This window comes from Monodelphis domestica, chromosome 1 (genome assembly GCF_027887165.1).
Source record: "Monodelphis domestica isolate mMonDom1 chromosome 1, mMonDom1.pri, whole genome shotgun sequence".
Classification (NCBI taxonomy): Eukaryota; Metazoa; Chordata; class Mammalia; order Didelphimorphia; family Didelphidae; genus Monodelphis; species Monodelphis domestica.
This window is the reverse complement of record NC_077227.1, coordinates 359,467,937-359,495,386: the sequence shown is the minus strand read 5'-3', so window position 1 is coordinate 359,495,386 and position 27,450 is coordinate 359,467,937. Positions and strand designations below refer to the sequence as shown.

Genomic DNA, 27,450 nt, shown 5'->3' with positions numbered 1-27,450 from the left:
CTTCTTAAAACCTTATCTCCTAAAACTATGAATGGGAGTAAATTTCTGCTTTTAATGAGAAGGAGAATTTAGCATAAGATTTCAGAAATCTGAGAGAACTGTTTTAGGTATTTGTCAACTCTATTTCTGGAAAACCCAAGTTTGCCCCTGACTGACCTGAGTGACTTAACTGATACTACTTCTGAACTGAGCAATAGAATTTGAGGTACTTAATGATCCCAGTTTAGATAAGATTAGTAGTCTGTCAAACCTTAGGTATCCATGTTTAGTTTTAAAAGTTTTATCAACATTAACCTGGTAGTCCAGCCCCTGACTGGAAACATGTTTTTTATAGCTAGTGCAAAGCATCAGCCTCTTCCTGTCAGTCATGCCCTGGCCTCCTTCCTTGTATCCAATGTGGAGCTAGTCAAGCATTCTTTCGGGCCCTTGTTCCCCCCAAAAGGTATGTAAGACCCCCCAAGTTCTGTTACTTTTTGGAGAATCATCTTTGGCGGTGCATTCTCCCAGAGACGATGTTCCCAGAATCCTGGAGCCCTTGGGTTTTAAGAGCTTAACTCTGTGTGAAGGCCAAATATTGTGAACTTGTCACCTGATTAAAGATTTGTTTTTTCTGACCATCTTTGTGTTTTTCCAAGTTAACAGCATGAAACTTTATTAATCATCTCCACCATTCTAAACTTCCTTTTTGCTTTTTTTTTTTACGTTGTAGTTTTTATGACTGGCTATGTAGAGATGTTCCAAAATAGTAGAATCAACAAACAGCACTATTAGGGAGGGTAAAGAGGAAGAAAAAGGCCTTCCCCACTGTTGAGATATGAATGTTTAACCCACACCCAACTTTAGATAACAATTTATATAACTATTTGAGCTTCCCTCATTAACTTGGGGATAGTCCTAAGTGAACAGTTGTAGAATTGATTTTAGGTAACCAGTTTGTCAGTTGCTGAATCAACTGAATGTATAAGGACAAGACAAGTCTGATAAAGGAATCCCTCACAGCAGGTCTCAAGATTGAATTTGCTGTCCTGATGTTTGAGCACTGGATCTCGGTGCCATACTCACCAGGATATCGGGGCAACTGCCCTCAGAATATAGTCATAGACACAGGTGTCTGGTTTTTCTCTAATTATCATAGAAAGTTGGGGGGAAATACAAGGAGATGAAGAGAAAGGAAAGACAGACAGAGAGAAACAGAGATCTGCTGAAGAACTAGTGGCCAAATTTAACTGAGAGGGGGCAGTGCTACCTCCCTGATCTCTTGGGTTATCAGCCTCAGGTTTTCTAATTTGGCAATAAGGGTAGCTCTAACCTTGCTATGAATAATTTCAAAGGTAAGGGTATCAGACACATCATCCTGCATCATATAGAGTTTGAACAAAGACTGGGGAAGTTTCACAGACCTTATAAAGTTCTTGGAACTCTCTGAAATTCTTTGGAACTTGCAAGATTTTCAGCTCCCTGTAGTTTTGGTGAGGTCATAAAATCTTACTAATTCTTTGAGATAATTTGGTGAAAGAATGTTGTGAAGTTCCAAAATAATGAAATGAGTTAATGAAAAAAGGGACTTATGAATTTATCTTATAAAAAGTGATTTTTATATGATGGATTCTTTGACCAATGCTTTTGAAAATTATGAGAGAATATCTTTAAGTCAACTTAGAATGAATAAATCCTAGATTTAAAGACTATATTTTTGCTTTAAAGGTTAATATATAGTATCTTCAAAATATGCATATGTTAGCCTCAAGGCTTACAGTAACCAGTGTTTTTCTGAGTCTTGAGTAAAATATATGTTTACTATATGAGTAATTACAGATTGTGATTATTTACTTAATTTCTAATGATTGGGGGGGGTGGGGCAGCTGGGTAGCTGGGTAGCACAGTGGATTGAGAGCCAGACCTAGAGACAGGAGGTCCTAGGTTCAAATCTGGCCTCAGCCACTTCCCAGCTGTGTGACCCTGGGGAAGTCACTTGACCCCCATTGCCTAGCCCTTACCACTCTTCTGCCTTGGAGCCAATACACAGTATTGACTCCAAGATGGAAGGTAAGGATTAAAAAAAAAAATTTCTAATGATTGATTTCAGTCCCAATGTGGATTTAAATGAGAAAGGATGAGTAAGATAAAACTTATATGTATTTATTATTAACTGTGATTGCAATAATAATAGAAAAAAAAACTCCTGGGGCTGGGATTTGAGATTAAGTTTTGATTTCAGGTATAATTATCTGAATTGTTATTAAGTAAATAATCTGCCTTTAAGGGAAATGCCAATTGCTTCTCAAAGAGAGTATAATCTAAGAACTTCTACAAGTAGATGTCTATGCTTGGGAAAGTTGAGAGGATGGCCTAGTAAATGCGATGGTAGGACAATCTTGATTCAGTTTTTACATTGTATTATTTCCTTTCTGAACAGGAAAATTTCCCACTTGGTTAATTCTGAGCCTAGCTATGATACCTTGTGAATAATGTGGAATTCAGCTGTATGACTGGCTCTTCCAAACTAAAAATTAGCTATAACTAATTACCTAGAATCAAAAAGAGCTTGGTAAGTTTTATCCTGTTATACATATGCTAGGTCAGTCTATGGCCTTGAATGGACAGTCTTGATATATCCATTATATTATTATTATTAATATATTATACATTATTATGTTATTGTGTTATATATTATTATATATTTAATAATTATTATAACATGTTCCTCCTTTTTATTTCATAGCAAATTTCAATAACAAGGGTAGGTAAATTATGAAAGTTTATATATTTAATAATCCTATTTGTAATACTCAAAATTTCTGAGTTACTATAATTAGAAGAAAGTATGAAAGATATTACTGTTTCACATTTTTCTGTCCTGAATTTATGGTGTCCAATAGTTATATATTCCATAAAATTGGGTACTTAAAGTATCTCATTGTTTCTAGATGATTTATGGATAATATATATCTTTAAAGCAGGGGGAGGTAAGGAATTTGACAAAGATGTGACATGATAAAGATTTAAAAATTTTAAATTTTAATGGAATAGTAAACTTCATTTGAGAAATGATCATTTTCTCTAAGAACTAGTATATATGTGCATATATATATATATATTTGGCTTTCAAATGTTTCTATTAAGAACAATAATGAAAGAACAAATACAAGGTTAGTTCTATGAGGTTTGAATTGGTTTTCGCCTAATGTTCACTTAATGGTAACTTAGTTACCAAAAAAAAAAACAAATTTAAGAGGAACTATCTAAAACTCCCCAGGACTGAGCCCTATTCCAGAATCTTTAAGGAAAATGTTTCTATGAATCAGGTAGTTACATGGATTAGCCAGGACCCAAGATAAAATAAGTTGATTGAGCATAATTTAATATGTGGCTTGACTTAGTTTACCTGGAGACCCTGTTCAACCAAGTTGTTTTTTTTTCTTAAAGGATAAAATAGTGCTTGCTTCAGCAGCATATATACTAAAATTGCAATGATACAGAGATTACCTTAAAGATAAATCAGATTAGGTTTCTAATTGTTTAACTTTTATGACATTGAAGGAAGCATGAGATTGTGATTTTGTCTTTTTAAAAAAATATATTTGTGATACATGTGGTGCCATATGTGTTCCTTTAATGACTGGGAAATTTCCCTGTTTGGGCAGTGCACTTGTTTCCTTAGATTGAAAGTGAATTATTGTGCTAAATGTCTTCCCAAAAGGCATCATGAACTTAACGTGTCCAAAACAGAATTCTTTCACCTTCCCATTCCAAATCCTTTCCAACTCTTTTCAGAACTTTTCTGTTTCTCCCAAGGTCATAACCACCAAAGTTATCCAAGTTCATAACTACAGTATCATCCTTGAGCATCACCACACATAGTAAATCAGGTCTTGTTTTATTCCACTTTTACAATATATCATATCTATTCCCTTCTCTTCATTTACATATCATTGCCCTAATTCAGGCCCTTATCTCTCACTTAGACCATGTTACAATAGCCTCTTGATGGATCTCGCTTTTCCATCCATCTTCCACAAAACTGCCAAAGTTTGTCATTTCCCTGTTCAACAATTGATTCCCAATTACCTCTAAGATTAAATACAAAATCTTCTGTTTGATATTGTGTAATTGGAAATCTTGTGCCTTTGAACTGCATTTCCCAGGAGCCCACTGACTTCCTGTCATTATGTGCTGAAGTAGACAGGGGGATATATTGGGTGGGGTTCCTGGCCTGGCACTATGCTTCCTGTCATGACTGTGGTGCAGTGGGGTTTTTGAACAGATAGATTAGCCATAGGCATGTGGTTTTTATTTTGTTACCTTTTTATTTTGTTACTTCTAGTGACCATTAATAAATCTTATAAAATATAATATTTTAATCGTATATTAATTTTAATTTTTATAGTATGTAAAGCCCTTCACAACTTGGCTCCAACCTTCTTTCCCAAGTATATGATGTCACTTCCCTTCACTTCAGCTAAACTGGCTTCCTTGCTTGCCCTTATACAGGACATCCCATCTCACCCCCTGTGCCTCTGCATAGATGTTGTATCCCCTGCCTAGAATGTGCTCCTTCCTCACCTCTGTTTTTTAGAATCCCTGTTTCCTTCAAAGCTTATTTCAAACCCTGCTTGCTATGTGGGTGCAGTGGATGGCCTAGGTGTCTTTGATTTCTGATTGAGTTCTAAGCACCCCACAACACCTGCTTTAGCTGCTTTTGTTGTAAATTACTCTCATCCACTCATTTCCCTAGGGGAAGTCTTCATATGCTTGGAGGTACACATCCCCCTAACTTACCAGTGGGCTAGCACCTTTAGTGTAAGGTCTTGCCAAGCTACTCATCCACCTTAGGTATCCACCTGTCACTCAACTCCCACCTGTGGCTCCAAAAAGCTGTAAAATGTATAGTGGGCCTACTCTGGTAATATCGTCTCAGCAGACAGGATAAGGTTGAGATTAACTGACAAGGGAGATAGATAGTAGAACATAGAACAAGGTATAGGACAAGTCCTATTATGGATGAATTTTCTTTTGACCAGCAATCCCAGCAGCTAGTGATGTGGCTCCTTCTCCTTTCCCCTTTGTACTTTCTCTCTTTCCCTCTGAAAAGACTGAAATCTAGATGCAGAGTTTTCTATTCTTTTTAAGTTGTTTGTTTGCCAGTGCAACTAGTACTTTGAAAGCTGCATTTTTCTAGATAAAGATAACAAATATCTTAATTGCAATTGATATGCATATGCCTTTAATTAAATACATAAAGTATTTATTGGGGAATACCAATGGCTAGCTTAAATACATAGAATTTAAACAGAGAATTATATCTTTGACCAAAAGTTGAGGGTTTCCATAGCTTGGTCAGCTATGTTTGCATGATAAGATTTTATGGTAATGATTCTTATTAATAACATATCAATGTCTTTTAACTAGCAGAGGAAGGAATCTACCTGGATTAAGGTCAATTTGTCCCAGGCTAAAACCATAAACTCTTTATTTACAGCCAAACTGGGTCTCCTTAAATGCAGGTGACATGGACAATATTCAACCTATACCAAAGGCTATGATTGTGAAGTCAGTGACCAAAAGGAAGATAACCCTCTAGGGAAATGATGGCAAACCTTTTAGAAACCGAGTGTCCAAACTACAACCCTCAAGCTGCCTGTGAGCCTTGCCCTTATCCCAGATAGGGGAGGGAGAAAGCACTCCCATTAGACTGCTGGGCACAGGGGCAGGTCATGTGAGAAATTCCTCTGGCAAGAGTGGAGAGGGGGAAGGGAGCAGCCCCTTCTGGCACACTCTGGCACACAGGCCACAGGTTCTCCAACACGAATCTAGGCTGTTTCTACTCCAATGAAAGGAGAAAGATATGGTCTGAGGGAACTATATCCTCTTCTTTTGAGTTGGGAAGAGAAAAAGTCCTCCTCAGCCAAAGTTTTTTCATTGCAACACTTACATCTGCTTATGTTATTTTCCCCAAAGAATATAAACTACCTGAGGTTAAAGACTTTCATTTTGTCTTTGTATTCTTGGTGCCTAACATAGTCTAGGCATACAGTAGGCATTTAATAAATTATTTTTAATTGGTTGACTTTTAATGTGAAATCATAGACCTATAAGCTTTTGGAGTTGGGAGGGATACATATGAGATCATTTGGTGAACTCCCATATTTTATAAATACAAGTAAATAGAAACTCAAAGAGGATAACTTTCACAAAACCACACAGAGAACCAACGGAGGAATCGGGATTAAGATGTATGTCTCCTGACTCCCAGTCAGTATTTTACCAATTGATCATGCTACCCTTTTTTCTCAATATGCCTTCATAGATACTACCTCATTTGATTCTTGATCTGAAAAAAAAACCAAACCTATATATATATATATATATATATATATATATATATATATACATACATATGGTAGACATTATTTCCATTTAATATATGGGAAAATACAGAGAAGTTAAATGACTTGTCTAAGTTTATACAAGTTAATGTTAGTACCTGGATTAGAATCCAAGTCCCTTCCACACTCTTGGTGGTGGCAAAAAATTGGAAAATGAGGGGATGCCCTTCAATTGGGGAATGGCTGAACAAATTGTGGTATATGTTGGTGATGGAATACTATTGTGCTCAAAGGAATAATAAACTAGAGGAATTCCATGTGAACTGGAACAACCTCCAGGAATTGATGCAGAGTGAGAGGAGCAGAACCAGGAGAACATTGTACACAGAGACTGATACATTGTGGCACAAATAAATGTAATGGACTTCTCTACTAGCAGCAATGCAATAATCCAGGACAATTCTGAGGGATTTATGAGGAAGAACACTATCCACATCCAGAGAAAGAAGTGTGGGAGCAGAAACGCAGAAGGAAAACAATTGCTTGATCACATGGGTCGAGGGGGACATAATTGGGGGTGTAGACTCTAAGAGAACACCATAATGCAAATATTAATAATATGGAAATAGGTCTTGATCAATGACATATGTAAAAGCCAATGGAATTACTCGTTGGCTACAGGAGGGAGTGGGAGGAGGGGAGGAAAAGAACATGAATCTTGTAACCATGGAAAAGTATTCTAAAGCAATTATTAAAATAGAATTTTTCAATTCTAAAAAAAAAAAAAAGAATCCAAGTCCCTTAATTCCTATCTTGGGAACTTAAGAGAAGGAAGAACTTGAAAAAATGAGGGCTGCTAGCATGACAAGGGTGCTAACAGTTTTCTATTAATTGACATAACAAAGGAGAATCCAGGCAAAAAACAAACACACACACACACACACACACACACACACACACACAACCTATATGTTTCTCTTTCTCCCTCACTTGAAGGAGTGATAACCCTCTAAGCCCATATTGGCAATCCTATGGCCCTCATGCTGGAAGGGGTTATTCCCTTCCCCTGCTCCACTCTTTCCTGAGGACTTTTCTACTCTCAACCTTCCTTCCTCCCATGTCTGGAGTAAGGGTGGAGCAGCTCACATGTGGTATGAGGGTTGCAGTTTGGTCTCTTAGTCCCTAAAGGTTTGCCATCACTGTTCTAGGCCATTAATCTCTTTGTATTTTGTAGCCTGTAGAAAGTATGGAATGAAAAAAATTTTAAACCTTTACCTTCCATCCTACAATCAACACTGGTGCATTGGTTCTAAGGCTAGGCAATGGGGGTCAAGTGACTTGCCAGGGTCACATAGCTAGGAAATGTGAGACAAGACTTGAACTCAGGACCTCCTGTCTCTGGGTCTGGCTCTCAATCCACTGAGCCACCCAGATGCCCCCTGTAATTTTTTTTAATTGCTAAATTTCCACTGGGTATTGAATCCATTTATTATCTAATCATTGGTTGGCTTTAAAAACAGAACAAAAAAAAACAAGCTCTTAAATCCAGAACAACTTCCTACTGAAAGCTGTGAAGTAGAAAAATTGAATTTTGTTTGGAGGTCGCTTTTCCAGCTGTTCTCTGTTGCTGACTCATTTCATTTCCACTCATAAGACTCCATTATGTTAATTAAATTGGGTTGGGAATGTCCTTCTAGTCAGAAAAGGAAATGATTTGTCTCTAAAATTTCAGTCATACCACTCAATTACCATAATGTCATTTTTTACTTGTAACTAATGTATATGCTTCTTGTAAAAGACTGTCCTATCTTTTCAGTTATTGAGATATCATATGGTTTAAAATCGACAGTGTTGGTTAATTGAATTATCACAGAACCTTGAATTTACAGAAACATATGTTTCCCATATTTCTGATTTTACTAGTAAACTAAGATGAGGGGACTGGCTCATTGATTACTGCTCTATTTTCTGGCATTTCCAAATTTAGCAAATGCATGCTCTAACTAGGCATATCCTTTTATTCGTCTTGTCATTGGTGTGCGTTCTAGGAATCAGTGAGGATCCTGTTCATGAAGTTCTTAGTAGAGATGATGATAAAGCTTAAAAAAAGGGAAATCAAAGACTGTTGTCCATTCCATTTGATTCATGAAATTATTAAGTAATAGATAAAAAGTGATATGTAGAAACTGAAACTTAAGAGCAGTATATAACCTCCTCCTCTTTTGATTGGTTATACCCCAATCCTTGTTTTGCTAGGTTAAGCCCCCTCTTGACTAATTAGGATAATTGGGTTTATAAGTTGTGCATTTCCATTAGCTAACTTTAGAGATAAGACTATAACTGTCAAGTAACTAGCCAATGGTGAACAATGGGAAGGATCATCTTTGCTCAGAGACCAGGATAAAAGGAAGTCTGTAAGCCTTCTAATTTTGCACTTGCTTGCTTGCTGTAATACTTGAAACACTGGCTCATGAGTGCCCAGGACATGTTCCTCTCATAGTGGTAATAGAAAGTAAAAGTATATAGAATAGAGTGCAGCTGGGTGGCACAGTGGATAGACAGCCAAGCCCAGAGATGGGAGGTCCTGGGTTCAAATCTAGTTTCAGACACTTCCTAGCTGTGTGACTGGGCAAGTCACTTAACCCCCATTGCCTAGCCCTTACTGCTCTTCTGCCTTGGAATCAAAGTATTATTTTATTTTATTTTATTTGGTTAATTTCAAACATTATTCCTTGGTTACAAAGATCATATTCTATTCCTCCCGCCCCTCAGTCCGCCCTTCCCGTAGCCGATGCACAATTCCACTGGGTAGTGCATGTGTCCTTGATTAGAACCTATTTCCATGATGTTGATGTTTGCACTAGGATGTTCCTTTGGGGTCTATAGCCCCAATAATATCCCCCTCGACCCATGTGATCAAGCAGTTGTTTTTCTTTGGTGTTTCTACTCCCACAGTGTTTCCTCTGAATGTGGATAGTGTTCGTTCTCCAAGATCCCTGCAGATTGTTCAGGGACATTGCATTGCCACTAATGGAGAAGTCCATTACATTTGATTGTGCCACAGTGTATCAGTCTCTGTGTACAATGTTCTCCTGGTTCTGTTCCTCTCACTCTGCATCACTTCCTGGAGGTTGTTCCAATTCACATGAAATTCCTCCAGTTCGTTATTCCTTTGAGCACAATAGTATTCCATCACCAACATATACCACAATTTGTTCAGCCATTCCCCAATTGAAGGGCATCCCCTCATTTTCCAATTTTTGACCACCACAAAGAGCGCAGCTATGAATATTCTTGTACAAGTCTTTTTCCTTATTATCTCTTTGGGGTACAAATCCAGCAAAGCTATGGCTGGGTCAAAGGGCAGAGAGTCTTTTAGTGCCCTTTGGGCATAGTTCCAAATTGCCCTCCAGAATGGTTGGAACAATTCATAATTTCACTGGCAATGAATTAATGTCCCTACTTTTCCGCATCCCCTCCAACATTCATTACTTTCCCTTGCTGTCATGTTAGTCAATCTGCTATGTGTGAGGTGATACCTCAGAGTTCTTTTGATTTGCATCTTTCTGATTATCAGAGATTTGGAATACTTTTTCATGTGCTTATTAATAGTTTTGACTTCTTTGGCTGAAAACTGCCTGTTCATGTTCCCTTGCCCATTTATCAATTGGAGAATGGCTTGATTTTTTGTACAATTGATTTAGCTCTTTGTAAATTTGAGTAATTAGACCTTTGTCAGAAGTTTTTGTTATGAAGATTGTTTCCCAATTTGTTACTTCCCTTCTAATTTTGGTTACATTTGGTTTTGTTTGTACAAAAACTTTTTAATTTGATGTCATCAAAATTATTTATTTAACATTTTGTGACTTTTTCTAAGTTTTGCTTGGTTTTAAAATCTTTCCTTTCCCAAAGGTCTGATATGTATACTATTCTGTGTTCACATAATTTACTTATAGTTTCCTTCTTTATGTGCAAGTCAATCACCCATTCTGAGTTTATCTAGGTGTAGGGTGTGAGGTGTTGATCCAACCCCAATCTCTCCTCTACTGTCTTCCAATTTTCATAGCAGTTTTTATCAAATAGTGGATTTTTGTCCCAAAAGCTGGGATCTTTGGGCTTGTCATAGACTGTCTTGCTGAGGTCACTTACCCCAAGTCTATTTCACCAATCCTCCTTTCTGTTTCTTAGCCAGTACCATATTGTTTTGATGACCACTGATATATAGTACAGTTTGAGATCTGGTACTACAAGGCCACCTTCCTTCACATTTTTTTTTCATTGTTTCCCTGGATATCCTTGATCTTTTGTTCTTCCAAATGAATTTTGTTATGTTTTTTTTCTAATTCAGTAAAAAAAGTTGTTGGTAGTTCAATGGGTATGGAACAAAATAAGTTTGGGTAGGGTGGTCATTTTTATTATGTTAGCTCATCCTACCCATGAGCAGTTAATGTTTTTCCAATTGTTTAGATCTAATTTTAATTGTGTGGAAAGTGTTTTGTAGTTGTGTTCATATAGTTCCTATGTTTGTCTCGGCAGATAGATTCCTAAGTATTTTATATTGTTTAAGGTGATTTTAAATGGAATTTCTCTTTCTAATTCTTGCTGTTGAGATGTGTTGGAAATATATAGAAATTTTGATGAGTTATGTGGGTTTATTTTGTATCCTGCAAGTTTGCTTAAGTTGTTGAATTTCACCTAGCTTTTTGGTAGATTCTCTAGGATTCTTTAAGTAGACCATCATATCATCTGCAAAGAGTGATAGCTTGGTCTCCTCATTGCCAATTTTAATACCTTCAATTTCTTTTTCTTCTCTAATTGCTACTGCTAATGTTTCTAGTACAATGATAAATAATAGCGGTGAAAACGGGCATCCTTGTTTCACTCCTGATTTTATTGGGAATGCATCTAGTTTATCCCCATTGCAGATGATGTTTGCTGATGGTTTTAGATAAATACTGTTTATTATTTTTAGGAAAGACCCTTCTATTCCTATACTTTCTAGTGTTTTCAATAGGAAAGAGTGTTGTATTTTGTCAAAGGCTTTTTCTGCGTCTATTGAGATAATCATGTGATTTTTGTTGGTTTGCTTGTTGATATGGTCAATTATGTGGATGGTTTTCCTAATATTGAACCATCCTTGCATTCCTGGTATAAATCCCACTTGATAATAGTGAATAACCCTTGTGATGACTTGCTAGAGTCTTTTTGCTAGTATCCTATTTAAGATTTTTGCATCTATGTTCATTAAGGAGATTGGCCTATAGTTTTCTTTCTTTGTTGTTGGCTTTGGAATCAGTACCATATTTGTGTCATAAAAGGAATTTGGTAGAACTCTCTTTGCTTATTATGTCAAATAGTTTGTATAGTATCAGGATTAGCTGTTTTATGAATGTTTGATAGAATTCACTTGTGAATCCATCAGGTCTTGGGGATTTTTTCTTAGGGAGTTCTTTGATGGCTTATTCAATTTCTTTTTCTGATATGGGATTATTTATGAATTCTATTTCTTCTTCTGTTAATCTAGGCAATTTATATTTTTGTAAATATTCATCCATATCACCTAGATTGGCATACTTATTGCCAATAATTTGGCAAAATAGTTTTTAATGATTGCCTTAATTTACTCTTCATTGGAGGTGAGATCTCCCTTTTCATCTATGATACTGTTATTGGTTTTCTTTCCTTTTTTAAAAAAATTAGATTGACCAGTACTTTGTCTATTTTGTTTGTTTTTTCAAAATACCAGCTTGTAGTCTTATTTATTGGTTCAATAGTTCTTTCACTTTCGATTTTATTAATTTCTCCCTTAATTTTTAGGATCTCTAATTTAGTTTTGTTCTGGAGATTTTTAATTTGTTCACTTTCAAGTTTTTTGATTTGCATGTCTAATTCATTGACCTCTGCCTTCCCTAATTTGTTAATATATGAACTCAAGGATATAAATTTTCCCCTGAATACTGCTTTGGCTGCATCCCATAGATTTTGGTAGTACGTCTCATCATTGTCATTTTCTTAAATGAAATTATTAATTCTTTCTATGATTTGTTCTTTAACTAACTGATTTTGGAGAATCATATTGTTTAATTTCCAATTAATTTTTGATTTACCTCTCCATGTTCCCTTACTAATTATTATTTTCATTGCATTGTGATCTGAGAAAGTTGCATTTATTATTTCTGCTCTTTTGCACTTGTTTGCAATGTTTTTATGCCCTAATACATGGTCAGTCTTTGTGAATGTACCACATGCTGCTGAAAAGAAGGTGTCCCTATTTTTTGTCCCTATCTATTTTTCTCCATATAGCTATTAACTCTAAATTTTCTAAGATTTCATTCACATCTTTTATCTCATTTATTTTTTCATTTGATTTATCTAAATTTGATAGTGGTTGATTCAGGTTTCCCACTATTATAGTTTTACTACTATTTCCTCCTTCAATTCTCCTAGTTTCTCCATTAGAAATTTGGGTGCTATACCATTTGGTGAATACATGTTGATTAGTGATATTTCCTCATTGTCTATACTCCCTTTTATCAGGATGTATTTTCCTTCTCTACCCCTTTTAATCAGATCTATTTTTACTTTGGCTTTGTCAGATATCATGATTGTAACTCCTGCCTTCTTTCTGTCAGTTAAGGCCCAAAAGGATTTGCTCCAACCTTTGATTCTAACCTTATGAGTATCTACCCGCCTCAGGTGTGTTTCTTGTAGACAACATATGGTAGGATCTTGGATTCTAATCCACTCTCCTATTTTTTTTTCATTTTATGGGTAAATTCATCCCATACACATTCAAAATTATGATTGTCACTTGTGTATTCCCCAGCATTTTTATATCCTCTCCTAGTTCTGTCCTTGCTTCTTTTAAACCAGTGGTTTACTTCTAATCAATCTCCCTAATTCCCTCCCTTGATATGCTTCCCTTTCTGGCCCTTCCCTTTTTGTTCCCTTCTTGTTTTTTTAGGGTCTGTTAAGTTCCCTACCCCCTCTCTTTCCCTCCCTTTTTGTACTGCCTCCCCCCTACCCCCCTGAGTTTCCCCTTCTCGCTTACCCTGTAGGATAAGATAGAATTCAAGACCCCAATGGATCTAGATGCTCTTCCCTTTCAGAATTGATTTCACTGACAGTAAAGTTTAAGTATTACCTATTAGCACTCTCTTCCTCTCCTTATAAGAGTATTTTCCCCTCCCCTTCCCATGAGTATCTTTGTATGATAAAGATTATCCTATTTCTTTTATTTCTTCAAGTATCTCTTGGTGCCATCTTTGATTCCCCCCTCCCTTTTTCTTTTTTTGTATATCATCTTATAGCACGTATTACCCCAAACTCTTCCTATGAATGATTCTTCTAATTACTATAATAGTGAAAATATTTTTTGAGTTACAAATAACATTTTCACCATATATTAATATATATAATTTGATCTAATTATATACCTTAAAGAAGAAAGTTTGAATAAAAATTTTTTTCTCTTTTTCCCTCTCTTTCTTATTTAACCTTTCATGTTTCTCTTGATCTTTGTGTTTGGATATCAAACTTTCCACTTAGTTCTGGTCTTTTCTTTACAAATACTTGGAAATCTTCTATTTTGTTGAATGCCCATACTTTCCCCTGGAAGTATATAGTCAGTTTTGATGAGTAGGGGATCCTTGGTTGAAGACCCAGTTCTCTTGCCTTTCTGAATATCATGTTCCAAGCCTTGCAGTCCTTTAGTGTGGAAGCTGCCAGGTCTTGTGTGATCCTGATTGGTGCTCCTTGGTATCTGAATTGGCTCTTTTTGGCTTCTTGTAGAATTTTTCTCCTTAGCTTGAAAGCTTTGGAATTTGGCAATTACATTCCTTGGAGCTATCCTTTGAGGATTTATCGTAGACGGTGTTCTATGAACTCTTTCAATGTCTATTTTGCCCCCTTGTTCAAGAACATCAGGGCAGTTTTCTTGGATGATTTATTGTAGTATGATATCAAGATTTCTGTTTATATATGAATTTTCAAGTAGACCAATGACTCTCAAATTGTCACATCGTGATCTGTTTTCCTGATCTGTCATCTTGTCAGTGAGATATTTTATGTTTTCTTCTATTTTGTCAGTCTTTTGACTTTGCTTTATTAATTCTTGCTGTTTTGCAAGATCATTGTCTTCCAGTTGCCTAATTCTGGTCTTTAAGGACTGATTTTCCACTATAATCTTTTGATTTTCCTTTTCGGCTTGGTCTGTCCTGCTTTTCATGGCTTCCAGCTGTTTCTCCAGTTGGGAGTTCTCATCCTTTAACCTGTTACTTTCTCTTTGAATGATTTCCCACTTTTCTTGCCAGAAGGCTTCCATCTTTTTGATAAGCTCCAATTTAAATTCTTCAAGAACTTGTGGACAAGTTCCATTTTTTTTTTGGGAAGGTTTGGGTTTATTTGAATTTCCTCCTGTATTTCCTCTGTAACCTGGGTTTTTCCGCTGTAAAAATTTTCCAGGTTCAAACCTTTTTTCCTGTTTTTCTTGGAGGGAGGTTGTTGCTCCTGGGCACAATTTGTCATCATTGTGGAAGTTTTTCCTTCCCTTTTTAGTCAGAAATCTGAGTGAGATGGGCAGGCTCTCTGTGTATGGAGCTAAGGAGCAAGGATTTTGCCTCAGGCCAGCTCTTGAATCTCCGCAGCTTCTGCTGTTTGCTGCCCTTCTCTGTGCTATTTTTCCCATGAGCGCCCACAGTCTGAGCTCTTCAGCCTACTGGGGTTTCGGGTTTAGCTGCTCTCAGGGGTAGGTCTTTTGTGTTCTCATTCATCTCCCAAGGATCTAGAGGTGCCCCTTACTCACTCTAGAGTTGCCCTTCACTCACTGATTCTGGCGTGCACTGGCTCTGACTCTGGCTCCATAGGTGGGGTAGAGTAGATTGGCTTGTGGTTTTGGTGGGAGCTTTTTCACCCCCTTATAGTGTGGAAATGCCCAAATCCCACATACCTTCAATGTTGTGCTCTACTGTAGGGTCCCTTCATTCTTATGAATTTGGTTTTTTGGGTCTTTTGAGGTAATCTATATCGTTTCATGCTGAGGAAAGGACGAGTCTTGTGTCTAGACTGCCTCCATGTTTACCCAGACCAATGTATTGATTTTAAGATGGAAGGTAAGGGTTTAAAAAAAAAGTACATAGAATAACTCAGAGTCACTATGTAATAGATTAGCCAATGAATCACCAGCTATCTATTAAACAATCACAATATTGGGTGTACGTATGTATTATAAATACATAAGTAATGGAGAAATTGGTAAGTCCCCTGTTACACATATGTGTATATATGTATATCCATCTCATAGTTTTTAATACAATATTATTATACCATAGATTCATATAACATTATAGTATTTAGAACTTTTAACCATATGTTATCTCATTTGATCCTTATAACTATCTTGTGAGGTCAGCTAGATAGGGCTTATTATCTATATTTTACTGATAAGGAAATTGAGCCACAAAAAATTGAAGTGACTTGCTCAAGATTACATGCCAGACAGAAGGAAACCTAAAATCTAAGTCTTTTGACTTTTTTATTCGTGGGTTTTCTACTACAAAATAGATAATATATCAGGTAACCTTGAAGAATGAGTTACTCCATCTCTCAAGACATGGCTCTTAGTTTTAGTTCTATAGAAATAAGATACGTAAACAGCAAGATAACTAGCAATATAAGGCAATATGTGATAAATGTCAAGTGAATAATATAGACAATAATGCTATTAGAATTCCAAAGAGAGATGTGTTACTCTGGGTCAAAGTGTTCAGGGAAAAGGAGAGGGCCTTGACAGATGTCTAGGAATTATATGTAGATTAAGAAGAGTAGCAAGTTCATTACATGTGATTGAAAAGGCAGAGATCTGAGTTCACTATTCTGTAGAGTGATGAATAGACAGTTTTATTAGAGTGGAATATTTAGGTAAGGTTAGGAAGGAGATTAACTTGGAAAGGTAGAGGGGAACCAAATTGTGAAGGATCTTTAATAAATTAAGCTAAAATATTTAAATTTTATCCTACCAGCAATTGTGAGACATAAGAGGTTTGTTTTAAGGGGGAATAACATGATGATGGTAGTAATTTCTGAAATCTGATTATGACATGCAAGATTGGATAAGAGTGCAACAAGTCCAAGGAGATTTTACAATACTTCTGGTATTAAGGTGATAAGAGCTTAGATAAATATTATAATCTAGTGGGATTAGAAAAAATATATTATATGAAGAAAAATGTAATTTGTCTTAAGTTTTGAAGTCTTCAATATGTCTTGTTTAGTAAATATTGTTGTAGTCATGAATATTCATCATATTCAACTAAATAAAATATTTCAGTCCCATCACCACAATTAATGTTGTTTAAGGTCCTACAGTGAAAGGAAGAATTATTCTTCTAACAATTTTCACAAGGCAATCAGTTGGTAAAAAGTTTTAATATCATAATTTAATTTGGTCAAGTAAAAAAGTTGTTTCATTGAATAAATTAATTTAAAAATCTTTATTCCTGAACCTACCCTTCTTCCTATTTTCATTAAATCTACTTAGGGTACTACCATGTTACCAGTTACCAGGTTTAAATTTAGGAATCACTGATATCCCTAGGAGTCACTCACACTCCTTATTTATTTAATTCATTGCCAAATCTTGTTGATTCAGTCTCTTCAATATTTCTCACATCTTGCCCCTTCTATTTTTACAAACACCCTACTTATATCCTGTTTACTCACACAAAGACATCCCATCTCAGTTGGATTGTTTCAGTAATCTTCTAACTGGTCTCCTTGCTTCCAGTTTCTCCCATTTGGAACCTATAATCTACATTATCCAAAACTGATTATCTCCTAAATACAACTCTGACATGTCATTTCTTGGTATCCAAAAATGCTGCAGTTTCCCATTGCTTTTAGGTTAAAACATATTCATCTCTGTTTGGCATTTGAAGCCCTAACACAACCATTCATTACTCTCATGCTTCAGGACATTTTGCTTGCTTGCTATTCCCTGTAAGAAAACATTTTGTCTCCTCCTTCCTCATCCCGCCCCTTAGCCACCTTTTCTACCTGAAATACTTATCTAGGAACCCTGATTTATTTTCCAGGATAGACTTAAGTACCACCTGCTTCAAAAGACCTGTCTAGGTCCCTTACCCCCAAATTGTTAGTGCCCCTGTCACCAATCACTTGTACTTTTGCATTTATCTGATATATATTTATCTGTGAATATGTTGCATTTCTCTGGTAGGATGTAAGCTTCTTGAGGGCGGGGCCTATCTTAGTTTTGTGTTTGTATCCTCATTACCCACCACGTCTGACACATAGCAGGACTTTAATAAATACTTGTTGATAGATTGATGAAAAACCTCATATCTAAAAGGAGTCTCTGGAATATGAATTTATACTTACTTGGCACATTTAGGTGAATTAAAACATTGTAATAGTTGAGGTAATTAACTTGAAAAGTAATAGACTTGATTGTGAATTTATAATTGAATTGAAAACATTACAGGAGACCTCTGGTCAAAGGTGGCTGATTGAACAGAGGAAAGTAGATAAAATCCCTGACAAAAAATCCGAACAAAAACCTAAAATTTATACTTGGTTTAGAACTGATCAAAACTATAGGAAGTCACTTCTTCTACCCTAGAACTATACAAAAAGTCATCCAGAAGACCATGGGCAAAACAAAAAGAAAGCTAGTACCAGCATGGGCAAACAAACAAGCAGCTTCACAGTGCAACCAGAGATAGCTCAAAATCACATATATCCTGCAAAGTTCTGTATTCAGAGGTAGTGAGAGCAGTGAATTCCCATGAGAAAATCTCTTCTAAACTAAACTTCTAAACCTAAAGGAGTTGCATTAACTAGAATAGCATAACAGGGTTAAGACTTGGCTATTCTAGGGCTCTGAGGTCTCTAGCACTCTGTCCTGAAGCGCTTGAACTTAGGAGAGAAAAATCAGCTCAAGGAGATAGGTGACCTAAGTGGAAATTAAGCCTGGCCACCAACCTGATCCAAAAGCACAGCAAGAGGCAAAGTCTGGACCTTCAAATAAATTCTAATTCAAATAAATAAATAAATTCTAGTTCAGAAATCAGACTGGAAAGATGAGTAAACTGAAGACAACACCAACTACTGTACAGAATTATTGTAGACTCAATGATTCCCCAAAGTCCAACCTAGAAGGAGAGAATACTACAATACCAACTATAAACATACAAGGCAGCCAGGTGATGCAGTAGATAGAGCCTAATCCGAGTTCAAATTTGTCCTCACTAACCGGGTGACCTTACTAGCTATGTGACCCTAGGCTAGTTACTTAACTCTACCTCAGTTTCCCCATCTATAAAATGAACTAGAGAAGAAAATGGCAAAACACTGTAGTATGTAGTATGTAGTATGTTTCCCAAGAAAACCCTAACTGGGGTCACAAAGAGTTGAACATGACTGAAATGACTAAACAACAGAACAAAAAATAAACAGATACTCAAAGAAAAAAACAAATTTTGTACAAGGACTAAACTAATGCTTAGAAAAAATGAAGTAAGAGATAAAAAAGTAAACTAAAGGCTCTAGAGGAAAAATTGAAAAGATAATAGCTTAGCTCTCATAGAAAGAGGTAAACCTTACCCAGGTAATAGCCTCCTAGAAAATTAGAATATGCCAAAATATGCCAAAAAAAACCCAACAGAAATATTAGAACATAATTAAATGATTGAACAAATAAAAGATTTAAGTTCTCTGATACCAACATATAACCTAGGAAATATGTCAAGGAGAGAGAATTTAATGAACGCTGAACATTCTTAACAGGCACATAAATGTACAACTGCTTAAAAAGGTAGGTTTTTTTTTTTTTTTAACCAAAGTTCCTTGTTTTGAACTGGTCCAGTCATTCTGGAAAGCAATTTGCAATTATGCCCCCCACAATCTATGAAAATACATACTCTCTGAACCAGCAATATCACTATTTAGGTCTATGCCCCAGAGAGATCAAAAAAGCAAAAAGACCCATATATTTAAAAATATTTATAGCAGTTTTTTTTTTAATAGTGGCAAGAATTGGAAACTAAGAGGTTGCCCATCAATTGGGAAATCACTGAACAAGTGTTATAAATGTAATGGAAGACTGTTGTCCTTTAAGAAATGATGAAAGCTACGGTTTCAGAAAAACTGTGGATATTTACTCATAGCTAGGTCTGTATATCTTTGCGACTGATAATTTTTCAGTCTAGGTATTTCTTTTATTCTCTTTTTAATAGAAAAGAAAATTGCCTAATTAATAGGGTCAATGATTCCTTCTTTGTAAGACTGCCTGATCTTTTGTTAGTCAATCAGTCAAGATGCATACAGGGAAGGTAAGGGTTGTTTTTTGTTTTTTGTTTTAAAGATAGATAGATAGATATTCCTTTTACCTATCTGAGACAAAGCAATTTTGGCCTGAGGCCAGCAGCCTTAAAGGAATCTTAAAAAGGCAAGACTTTTTTTTTTTTTTAACCAAAATTCCCTGCTGCCAGAATGCCCCGGCTTAGTTCCTTTACTGACTACATCTGGACTCATTCAGTCTTCTCTGCCTTTGGGGCAATTAATCATATAATAATTCTATTGGTTGCACCAAGCACTCAGCCAGACATCTCTGGGAACAGAAAAGAGAATTTTTCCTTCTTTTTCCCCATCCTAGAGGGACCACAGACCCTTCCTATACCAAATCATTTCAATCCCTCAATGACTAACCCCACCCAGTACCCCAACCCACTACCCCCTACTATTTCTGCCCCCTATTTCAGATTTAACATGTTGGACTCTGAACCCATTCTCTGAGATCAAGGCCTGTTAACTTCTTCCTCAGTGTTCTTAGGTACCTTAAGGGGTGAAGATTGTCCCTTTGCTATTGATTTGAGCCTTCTTTTGTAAATCTACTTATTTTACTTTATGCATTAAAAAACTTTTCTCCCTGACTTGGAAGCGAAGGAAAGGGAGGGGCAGGCAGCAGTATTGGTGTAATGGTGCAGATAAATATGCTTCCAATGTATTTTGTGTTTATTCTTGCTATTTTCCCCCTTTTTTCCCACTTACATGTAGAAACAATTTCTGGCAATTGTTTTCGGATATTTATTTTGTGATTCAGATTCTCTCCCTCCCTCCTTCCTCTCCATCCCCCCCTGTAAATAGTCTGTTATAGGTTATACTGGTTCTTTCTTGCAATACATATTTCTATATTATTTATACCATGACAGAAGAAGACACATACAATAAAAAACTCATGAAGCAAACTCATGAAGATGGTGCTTTGATTTGCAATCAGACTTCAACAGTTTCTTCTTTGGCTATGGAGTTTATAATTCTTCACAGCTGACTAGCTGTGTATAACATTTCTTTTACTGTATACAGTGCTCTCCTGGTTCTGCTCACTTCACTATGCATCTACTTCATTCCAGGTTTTTCTGAAGTCATCCTGTTCATCATTTTTTATGACACAATTTGTTCAGCCATTCCCTAACTAATGGACATCCCATTTCCAATTTTTTGCCACTCTAAAAAGAGCTGCTAAAAATATTTTTGTACAAGTAGGTATTTTCCCCTTATCTCCGATCTCTTTGGAATACAGACCCAATAATAGTATTGTTGGATCAAAGGGAATGAATAGTTTTATGGCCCTTTGGCTATGATTCCATATTACCCTCTACAATGCTTGTATCAGTTCATAGCTATACCAACAGTGTACTGGTGTCCCAAATTCCCCACCAACATTTATCATTTTCCTTTTTGGTCATATTTTGCTATATTTTTAAATAAAAATAAAAGTTAATCCAATATTAAGTTGTTAAGGAGAATTGAGTTAATAGTTAATTGGTCCTGTGTTAAGGAAGCTCATCCCCTCCCCCTCCTGAGTAACTTTACCTGTCTATCAAACATTCCTGACATACCACAGTTGTGCCAGGGTTGCATCAGTGTATGTTCTGGACCTCAATAAAAGTTAAGGTTTGGGGCAGACCGATGGGAGAACATCAGAGGAGGATGAGAAGAACCACAAGGAAAAGAGACAGTGCAGGCAGGTGAGGGGGAAGGAGGAAGAGACTGGCAGGCTAGGCACCATGTGGTCAGGTTACTTATGGGAACATTGTCTACCTTTCCAATAAACTTTATAAAAATATATAGATATATAGATATGGGTAGAAATATTATTTTAATTATTTAATTATAATTATTACAGTCCCTTTAAAGGGAGTAGGATAAACTCAAGAGTAGATAGAAGTCCTTGGTTATAAGGGGCTGCACTCATATATTCAGTCATTTTAGCTGTTTATGATTACATGTCCTTTTTCCCTCTTGCAGAAGAGGTCTCATCTAACTTGCTTACCTCACCATCCTACCCACTGTTGTCAAGTTAAATGTCCTAAAACATAATAGAATTGCTGCACAAAGTAAAATGTTCTTCCCAGGTAGTGAAAACTTGATGTTCACTGTTCTTCTATATACCCTGAACTTTCTTGTCTCTTATAAGGCTGTTCTTTGTTTTTGCTTACCACCTTTCTCCAAGATATTGCCTCTGCCATAAAGCCTTCCTTAATCCCCACCAGATACTATATCTTCCTCTAGTGAACAATTCACTTTATATTTCTACTAATGCCTTTCCCACATCAAACTTTCTACTATTCTTTTATGTAGGTAAAGGCATCTTGGTATAGAGTAGGGGCTTTTAACCTTTTTTAGCACACTGATGAAGCTTTTAGAACTCTTCTTGTTTTTAACACTGATAATTACTTTTCTTGCCTTATCTACCTCTGCTTGGGTTGAAATCGTTGAAAGACATTTATAGTCCTTAATTCAGAGTCAACAGTTTAGATTAACTGTATCAGGGGACTTTTTCACTTCAGCCTAAAGTGAAAGTTCCTCAGATTCAAATACTATCTACAAAGATCATCTTTAATTGAGAACCTGAGCCATTTCCCCAGAGTTTGTCCCCTTTTGAGGGGACAAAGACCTTGAAGTCCAGATAACTTTGTACTCCAGAAAAAAAAAATAGGGTAGGGTTAGAGAGAATCAGATTAAACAATATACAAAAATAGTCTACTTTTATATGTCTTCCTGGACGCTAGATATGAGAATCAACTGGAATAGAGAGCATTCCCCCTTTCCAGAGTATCAGTTATTTGTTCTGGACATGGTTTTCTAAATGTGGGACATCAAAGACATGATGACAAAGCTGTTATTTGACAAGGGCAAAACTTCTGGCCAAGATGGGGCAAGTGGGCCAATTTGAGTGAATGAATGAAGCATTTAATAAGTACCAACTATGTGCAAAGCAGATTGAATTGAAATAGGTGGGCATGAGCCCTGTTGGCAGAAATAGCTGCCTCAACCATAATTAGAGGGATTATATGGTCCTATGCTCCCCACAAATGATATCATAGCTCCCATGTATGGATTGGCAATAGATCTACTCCTCAATTTCTGTTGCTCTTGTTTTTTTTGTTTGTTTGAGGTATTGTGTTATAAAGGAATCTCCCTTTCTCTCCCAGGCTGGAAGTGCAAAAGTCGCTCCTGGGTCCCATTTCCCATTTTCGATTGTCTCAGAGACGCTCACCTGTTCCAATTTCAAGGGGCCAGTGTGATCATCTTTAGGAAGCCTACCCACTCCTTCTTCCCAGGACCTTAGCATATTGGTACCAGCTTCAGTAGGGACACCTGATTGGCTTTAGTCCTACTACAGTTCAGAACTCCTGAACTCAAGAGGTTCATCAGCTTCAGCTTTTCAGTAGCATGGATTATAGACATGCACTTTCATTCTCTCTTCATTTGTTCTCATAATGGCATCTACATGATTATTTGGTTCAGCATTTAATAGACACTGTCAAAATTTCCACATTGGTCCTGACCCAAAGCTGGGAAAGTACTTTTGATTCTCCAGGCCTGTTCTCTCCAGGCTCTAGACCAGTTGGCTAGACCCTTGGTCACTACTCAGGAATCAATGTAGATGAAGATCTTCTCCACAATTCTAGTTTCTCTTATACCAGCCAAGCAGTTCATAATTCAACCCAGTAGAAGGACTTAATGGGATCCCCATCCCTCATGGCATTCCTATTTAATGAATTAATGGCTTTAGAAGTCTAGTTATACATGCCTCTATTACAGCAGGAAAATCCTTCAGTGAACAAGGCAAAACTGAGTTCCTTAGCTACCAAATCTTTGTAGATGGGGGCCCACTGGACTGGGGCTTTGATCAGAAGCCTTAGCTTCTGGCAGAGTCAAAACCTGTATTATGAAGGCTGCTAATATCTAAGGGACTAATGAAATTTTGAATATTCTACTTTTATTTAACAATTACCACTCAAGGAAGCCTCTGGGCATCCTTATTAGTCTGTGGGGAAGTAAATAGCTTTTTATGGAGTATGCCCATAATCACCTGGGTTTACACTATTGACTATATTACCCTAAACATGACAGTGAGCTAGAATCAGTATTTTCTTACGATTGTTATCTTAAATTTTGTCTATCATGTGGGTTTTTATCCAGTCTAGAACCTCTGACACTGTGCCATCATCTAGCCTAGTGAATATTATTATATCATCAATATGATAAATATCAATGTCCTCGGAAATCAGGGTCTCTTTCAGGTTTCTATTTATCAAACTGGACTGTGATAATAGGAGGGAGAATTCAGGTGGCCCCTGGAGAGATGGTGAAGTTATATTGATTGCATTCATTCTTTTGCTAATCTCAGCTATCAGAATTGAGAAAAAGGCATTATAGAAATCAACATCCCCATACCACTGGCAGAGAGACCAGAGCTACCCAGTTCACCACACACTACAACTAAACCTTACTCACCTCTTGCCTGTGGATAACATACTTCAGAGCCAATGTCCTGAAGGAGTCAAAAAGAAGAAGCTTTTTTCAGTCTTGGTTTTAGGGTTATTGTTGGGGCTAAAAAGGGCCCTGTAGCACTCTAGCTGAATAGAGCATAGTAATAACTGGCCAAGCCATTGGCTGAAAGTAGTGAAAGATTTCAGCTGTCAATTGAAGACCATAGAGTATAGTTTAGTGGAGATGCCATACCCTGTATATGGCTCAGCATAAGCAGAGTGACTGGCCTCGTCAATCAATAAAGAGTAATTTACTTAGCCCAATAAACAGCAGTCCAGTGGCCAAATGATTTGGCTCAGCCCAGAAGTAGCAGTCAACCAAATTTCTAGTCTCAGCCCATTAGTGGCTAAGCCTGTTGAGGACCTGGCTGAGTGATTTCCTTGACAAACCCAGCAGTGGGTTATTTCATCTGGCTGGGTTTCCAAAAACCCAGATAAGCAATCCGCTTAAACTGAGGTGCCTTGCCCCTTGAGAAAACAGCTCAGATAAGCTCTGGATCCATATCAACAACACCACATTGTAAAGTAAAATGTGTAAGGAGTTTCTAGAGAAAGAACATTGAGGCCCTGCACTTCATGAAAAAGATGACAATTTGTTATAGATTGGGAATAGTGGGATAGAAAAGATGGGATGGATTTGCAAGACATTTGAATTATTGGTAAAATAAACAGGACTGAGCACCTGATATTAGGATGAGGATGGTAAAATTAACAACGTGAGATGGCTAAGGTTGAACTTGAGTAAACATTTTTTTTTCTAACTACTGTGTATCTTGGAGTGATTTATACTCTTACAGAATGCTTCATGAAAGTACTCTTTTAATATCTCATTATGGGATAAAGGTAAACTTGAACTCTCTAACACTGTCAAAGTAGTAGACTCTGGCAGGTCCTATCAAGTTGGAAAGGCTTTAAATGTGGACCTGAAGTTGGGCTATGTGTCTGAACTTTAAGGACTGGTCTAATTTCAGGAAGGCTCATTTGCAAAAATGATCAGCATTCTATGATTTTGGCCACTGCAAGTTACAAAGACCATCTACTGAGACACAGAGAGATTGTGGTCTGTTTCGTAGAAGAACAAAACCATAGATCTTTGAGTAATGAAGTATGTCTTCAATATTTAAAAAAATTAAATGGTTTTAATTTTTAAAATAATAAAGTACTCACACTGATGAGATCTGGTTAGAAACAATGTTAGAGCTAGAAACTGAGAGATCATCCACTATTATTTTGTAGATGAAGAGCTGAAGCATGATAAAGTGAACTTTTTAAGGTCACATAGATGTAAATGGTAGAGGCAAGATCCAAAACCAAGTCTTTCAACTCCACATATAGTGTGGTCTTTCTACTTTCTATTATACCGTACGGTAATACTAAAGTATTACAATTTAATTGTTTTTAGAATGTTTCATGCCTTTCATAAATTTCAACTGACCAGTATCTTGGAATTAAGGTTGTCCCTTAAGCTTGCCTGAGCAAGTTCACAAAAAATATTTGTACTGGTACTTTTTGACAACAGAAAATTGGAAATAAAATGGGTCTCCATTGACTGGGAAGAGTCTAAACAAATAGTGGTATGTGAATTCAATGAACTGTTTATTACTGTACCATAAGAAATAACAAATATGAGGAACTGAGAGAAATAGTGGACATGTGAACTAACTGATGTAGATTGAAGAAAAGAGCCAATGACTAGGATACTATAAAGGAAACTGCTCAAAGGTAGCTATATCCAGGTTAATTGCATTGACTTATTTCAAAGAACAGATGATGAAATAAATATACCTCCCTCCTCTTATTTGAGACTAGTGAATTATAGGAGAATGAATGAATAAAGCACTTATTAAGCTCTTGCTATACGTGGTGCAGTTTGCTAAGTGTTGGGAATACAAATGGAAAAGAATGCTCTCAAGGAACTCATATGGAGGGGTAGGAAAGACAGACTAAATGGAAAGTTTCAGCCACAAGTCAGATGAAAAAGTCCTATGGTGCTAAGGTTGAAGAAACAAAGAATTTTTTTCTTATTTATTCATCTTCTTCATCTTCTTCTTATTTAATGTCATCTCCATTGACAAAATCATATCAGGTTCTAATATGGGAAGATAGTGGTTAAGATGGTAATATTTTTTTAATTGCCTCACACTTGCTGTTTTTACTATATCTCCTTCAGGGTGCCTGAATGCACTGTAAGATATGGTCATTTTTTATTGAACTATGTTTCTTTCTTTTTTTTTTTAATAAAGGAGGGCTTATCTTAGGGACAACATACTGGAAAATGAGGTAGAGTAGAAATTGGATCTGTGATTTTAATGGAATTGGTAACTCCCATATGAGGAAACTCCTATCAGTTTAAGTGGGCACCTTCTTTGTAACTTATAGTCCTAGGGACATCAGTAAAACAAAAAATTCTGAAGCTCCTTACTATATCCTTTATGGGACATAGGCAAAGAAAATTTAATTGTAGGTACCATGTTTGAATGAACTAGTCTGTAATATCTTGTGGCACCTACCAGACAATAGAAACTATGGAAGAAGAGATTATTTAAATTCACACATCATTTTCCTTCATTAGTATTTTCAATGTTTCTTTACAAGGAGTGGGAGGAAAAAAGAGCAGAAGTTACCATTTATCAAGCTGAGGTAATATTTTCAAATAATTCATATCTCTCAGTAACCTACCCTCATTTTCTTTACAGAGACTTTTAAAAATCCCAGTTGGATCTGGATTGATCTAAGTAAATTCGCAAGATCAATTTTAGGAAATTTCTGCCTTTGTTAATGATCTGCAGTCTCCTGAGTCTGGCTCTAGTATTTGTATAAAATTCTTTCACTCTGCTGCAACTTTAGGCTATTGAGGGGATTTGAGGCTGAGAAGGAGGTGGAGGTGACTATGGGGTTTTCAGGATGTGAAAATACTAAAGTTGTCAAGTTGCTAAACAGCTATTTGGTTAGTATATTATCACAGAAGCTTATTGCTTCTTACTGGAACATAGAACATAAGAACATAGAACATAGACTTATAGAGCTGGAAGGGACCTTCTACTTCAACTCCCTCCTTTTACAGATGAAGAAACTGAGATTTGGTGAAGGTATGTGATTTGTCTGTCTATTATCACAGATTAGGTAATAAAATCAGGCTAGGAGCCCAGATTTTTTGACTCCCATTATAGCCTTTTATTTATTTATTTTTAAAATGGATTTTGGTCATTTTAACTGCTTAGGAACCTGTAGATTTAAAGACTAGTGTCCAGATTTAACCCAGAACCACA

The 27,450-nt window shown here is 36.4% G+C and overlaps 1 protein-coding gene across 1 annotated transcript in view; it reads right to left on the bottom strand.

The window, feature by feature from the left end:
- The window catches only part of THG1L (tRNA-histidine guanylyltransferase 1 like), a 39,756-nt gene that overhangs the window by 10,994 nt on the left and 1,312 nt on the right, over positions 1–27,450 (bottom strand). The window contains exon 2 of the mRNA XM_056811525.1: positions 24,147–24,183. Within this exon, the coding sequence (XP_056667503.1) occupies positions 24,147–24,166 (20 nt within the window). The 5' untranslated portion in view covers positions 24,167–24,183. The remainder of the gene's footprint in view (positions 1–24,146; positions 24,184–27,450) is intronic.